General features: G+C 40.8%; 1 protein-coding gene across 2 annotated transcripts; it reads left to right on the top strand.

The window, feature by feature from the left end:
• The first annotated feature begins 390 nt into the window (after nt 1-390).
• On the top strand, nt 391-1,097 carry LOC104818204. Of its 2 annotated transcripts, none has more exons than XM_010547687.2 (2): nt 391-843; nt 918-1,097. In XM_010547687.2, exons 1-2 carry the CDS (start codon nt 405-407, stop codon nt 1,070-1,072), a joined length of 594 nt encoding a protein of 197 aa, XP_010545989.1. In that variant the 5' UTR covers nt 391-404; the 3' UTR covers nt 1,073-1,097. The 2 variants fall into 2 exon arrangements, with proteins under 2 accessions (XP_010545989.1, XP_010545990.1); XM_010547688.2 differs by having other exon boundaries at nt 933-1,097.
• Nucleotides 1,098-5,213: the final 4,116 nt, after the last annotated feature.

The raw sequence follows: 5,213 nt of genomic DNA on the forward strand, positions 1-5,213 counted from the left end.
CAAGCACTAAGAATATGATTATGTGATTTATATGCATTCATGGTGGAACTTTAAACTCTAATCCAAGATCATCTTTCTCTCAAAAGATCAAATCTTCTTACTTAGATACTTCAAATTTTCTCATTTCTCAATGATGAAATATAAGTTCTAAGAGCATTACAAGTTCATGTTTAATCAATGTTCCTAGAGAATTCAAGATCATTTCTCAATGAATCATGACTTCTAGATGATAATCTTGTTCATAACATGCTTGGATTTCTCAATTCAAAACATGTTTATAGAATCATGATCAAGAATTAATTCAAGAACAAGCATTAAGACTCAAGATTTCAACACCATGAGCATATGAACACAATATCATCAATCAAGCACAAGCTTATTCATCAAACCAACACATTGAACTGATGGCTCAAGAAGAGGATGCTCCGAATGAATATTCTCGGGATCTACCAAGGAAAGACGGCGATTCTAGCCTTCAATTGGTTCTTGATCAATTGGCAACACTGAATGCTAAGTTTGCAAGCGCCAATTTGATTTCTACTAAGGATGCTTTGACACTTTCACAAGAGGATCTTGGCATGTATGCAGTCGAAGAGCGAGTCGAAGATGTGAACTACGTGGCCAATAACTCCTACTCGAACACGTACAATCCAGGGTGGAAGAATCATCCCAATCTCTCCTACAAGTCAAACAATGTGGAGAATCCCGTGCCGAACAATTTCAGAGCATCCGACAACTCGAATCAGAGGATTCCTCCCAGTTTTGCTTTTCAATCCAGGGGTCCTAATCAGACATCCAACTACAGAGCTCCGGGGAAATCCTATATTAATTCCACACCTCCAGGTAATCCTGAATCCAACTCTGATATGCACACTTTGCTTATACAGTTTATACATAATCAGGAAAAGACAAATCAGGAATTTCGATCTCAGTTCGCAAGCATCGATGCTCACTTCAAGATCATAGACAACCATATCGCTCAGCTAGCATCAACCTCTCAAAGACACATCCGGATCTCTTCCAGGTAAGCCTGAGACTAACCCCCGTGAACATGTCAATGCGATTACTTTGAGAAGTGGTAAGCAGGTAGACGTTGAAGACCGACCGATGGTTGAGCGAGAAAAAAGCTCGAAGACTGTAGTTGTAGACATCCCCGATGATGAACCTGAACCGGCTTACGTGCCCCCTCCTCCTAGGCCACCACCAGTACCATTTCTATCTCGCTTGAGGAAGCATAACGAAGACAGCCAATTCGCAAAGTTTGTTGAGATGCTGAAGAAACTCGAGGTAACCATGCCATTCACTGATGCTATTTTGCAGATTCCCTCGTACACAAAGTATTTGAAGGACATCCTGATAAAAAAGAGGGTCGTTGAGAAAGAAACCGTAGCGCTTACTGCCGAATGCAGCGCTTTGATCCAACACGAGCTTCCGCTTAAGCGGTCCGATCCAGGTAGTTTCTCAATCCCTTGTAAATTGGGTAATGTTTCCATCGATCGTGCACTCTGTGATCTAGGAGCCGGCGTCAGTCTTCTTCCATTATCGATCTTCAAGAAGCTGAATGTGGGTGAGTTAAAACCCACTAGAATGACTCTTCAACTTGCCGATCATTCCATTAAATACCCTGCTGGGATATTTGAGGATGTGCCACTGAAAGTTGGGAACTTTTATATCCCGGTTGACTTCGTGGTTCTCGACATGGACGAAGACTCTAAGGTACCTAGAATTCTTGGTCGTCCATTCCTTAACACTGTAGATGCTATCATTCATGTTCGAGCAGGTCGACTCACTATGAAGATTGGCGTGAGACGGTAGAATTTACTCTGGACAAAAATCTAAAGCAATCGTCATCTACAGACACGATCGTGTCTAGCTCGTCACACGATCGTGTCTGAAGCCGCAATGCTGTATGCGCAAATCAGCCAACTGACCCGATCGTGTCCCTTTTGCAACATGATTGTGTTGACGGTACATCAACTTCCGAAAAAATTCAGCAGTCTGACCCGATCGTGTCATCCCCACCACACGATCGTGTCTCATCCTTGAACCAGAAACGAAAGACACATGAAGTTGACCCGATCGTGTCTACTGCACAACACGATCGTGTCCCAGCGCTGATTCGAAGTTCAAAGTTATAGATGATTCACTCGATCGGGTCTTCCATTTCCACACGATCGTGTCAGGACCTTAATCAGCCACATGACTCATTTTCACCTCACATAGGCATTCACGACCCATCTCACTCAGTTAAATAGGTGACTATGCTCTCAGACGATTATGCTCCTATTCTTCATGATCCAGGTTGGCGAAAGATCGATAATATTGGCCTCTTAGACCCGTATGGTAGTTGAGAAAGTTCGGTCAAGCTAATGACCTTAAACAAGCGCTTCCGGGAGGCAACCCGAGTTTGTAGGTTAGTTTTTCTTTTCTTTCTTTTTCTTTTTGCATCGAATATTGGTTTGTATCTCTTACCACTAGGTTGAGTTCTAATGAGGAGCTACTGAGAAGGCGAGGAAGCTAGCTATGCAATTGACGTAGGCAGACTTAAGTGCGAGTGAACGAACATCGCGAGCTAAGTACTCTTTTCTGTTTTTGGTTTGCTTCTCTTTTGACTCATGTTATTAGTTGCCTCTACTAGCCGAGAATTGACATCGAGGATGGTGTCCAGTTCAAGTCTGGGGGAGGATTCGTCTAATGCCAAACCATATCCATATAGAGTAGTGTTGCATGCATTTTTCCCTTTTATTTTCACTTTTTAGTTGCATGTGCATATAGGATGCATTAGGATCATATAGTTTGTTGTTAGGTTTGTGCATTCTCATATAGTGTTTAGGACATATAAGATCACGTGCATAAAACCGTTTTGAGCATTGATATGATGATCTATGACATGAGAGAGTAGAAACGTCCTGAAAACATTGTGATCCGTTGAACGTGGTTAAGTTTTGTTGAATTGATTGCTTGACCTTTAGGATTGTCTAGAACGGCTTGCGGGATAGAAATCGTTGGTTGGAACCCATGGGACCGATGTTGTCTAGCAAAGTTGAAAAGTTTCTATAAGAATCTTCCCCATTGTTTTGCTGAAATCGGTAAAATCTTTTATCAAATGCATTCTTATTTCTTCATGTGCAGAAAAAGATAGTGAGCATCTCGACACTCCACTGTCATTATCTCGTCAACGAAAATCGAAAAAAAAATTTGATTAGGAACCCTTCAACTTCAACGTCCTAGGAACCCGAGATGCTAGCAAAAGAAAAAAAAAGAGAAAGTCTAGCAAGAAAAGAAAAAACCCTAAACCGTAAACCCTAAACCCTAAAATCAGAAACCCTAAACCCCAAACAAAACCCTAAACCCCAAATGAAACCCTAAACCCCAAATGAAACCCTAAACCCTAAATGAAACCATAATCCCTAAATTGATAATTGGAACCCTAATACCGAATTTAAACCATAATACTGTAACCCTAAACCCTAAAATCAGAAACCCTAAACCTTAAACCCTAAACCCCAAACGAAACCCTAAACCCCAAATGAAACCCTAAACCCCAAATGAAACCATAATCCCTAAATTGATAATTGGAACCCTAATACCGAATTTAAACCATAATACTGTAACCCTAAACCCTAAAATCAGAAACCCTAAACCCTAAACCCTAAACCCCAAACGAAACCCTAAACCCCAAATGAAACCATAATCAATCAATTGGTAATTGGAACCCTAATACCGAATTTAAACCATAATACTGAAACCCTAAATCAGAAACCCTAAATCCCAAACGAAACCTAAACGCCAAACGAAACCCTAAATCTGAAACCCTAAATCTGAAATCCTAAACCCCAAATGAATCCAAAATCCCATCGAAACAATCCAAACATCGCGAAATCACTCCATAATTCGCCGAAAATCATCCAGAAAATCCGAAAATTTTCGGATCTTAGAATTTTCGCACAAATCTCATCGAAACCCTAAACCCAAGCTTCAGCGAATCATCACCAAGGGAGAGAAGGAGAGAGGAAAGACTTACCTCGCACGGCGTCGGACAGGTTGGCTTGGACGGTGGGTGGCCGGAAAGCGCACCGATTACCGGAAATCGCAGGAGAATCTGTTTTCGCGTCGAGGCGGAGAAGAAAGAAGAGGAATCCCGATATGTATTACACATTGCGACGGAACTTAACCGTCGGAAACCGTCGCTAATGTTTGAACACGTGGCCATTAGCGATGGAGTATCTTATTTAATGACGGAATATATCCGTCGCACACGGATTTTAAAATTTTCAAAAAATTTGCGAAAATTTCAGGCGGAAAAATACCGACGGATATCGACGGATAATATCCGTCGCAAAATAGAAAAATAATAAAATAAAAATAAAATAAAAATACACACATTGCATAATTAATCAAATGAACCATACGATGATGTTTCCGTTGTTTCGGGATTAGTGTCTTCACTGCTATCGCCTTCTTCATCGAGGAATCCAATTTCTAGTTCTTCAACTATCCCTTGTTTCACTACTAGACTCTCCACATCAATTGTTTCCGCGACAGTTATAACTGTGTGTTCTTCCTGTAGCGGGCTTTACTGATCCGTCATATGTAATGGTCCCTCTTGGATTAATCTTGATAACGACCTTCCAATCAATGTCACTTCTTCGCGTTTTATCTCTTGGATAAGGGATAAAACATACCTGATCTGCTTGGGATGCCAGTATAAAAGGGTCGTATTTTCTATATCGACGGGAGTAACAAATATCAGTGATCCCTGATTTGTTGATCCGTATTCCGCGTCCCGGCGTCGGATCAAACCAGTCACATCTGAAAATAATCACTTTGAGTCCAATATGACCCGGATATTGTACTTGGAAAATTTGCTGAAGAATGCCATGGAAATCTGGTTTATCATCCGAAGCACAGTAACTCGAGCCTTTCACACATATACCATAATTTGTCGTCGAACGATGTTGTCCATGTTCATATGTATGAAATAAATATCCTCTCGTAGATAACATTGGCCAACATTTGACCAGCCGAATGGGACCTTGAACTAACTCGTGTAACCACAATGGATGATCTTCTTGCGATGATTCAATCTGTAAAAAACAATTAACTAACAATTTGGCATGTGATTAGTGTTATTCCCTATGCGATATTATTTAATTTACTTATTCGATTTACGTATAAATTCTTTTAACCAGGTTGCGAATCCGTTCTCTTTA

This window comes from Tarenaya hassleriana, unplaced genomic scaffold (assembly GCF_000463585.1).
Source record: "Tarenaya hassleriana unplaced genomic scaffold, ASM46358v1 Cleome29, whole genome shotgun sequence".
In the NCBI taxonomy this organism is placed as follows: domain Eukaryota; kingdom Viridiplantae; phylum Streptophyta; class Magnoliopsida; order Brassicales; family Cleomaceae; genus Tarenaya; species Tarenaya hassleriana.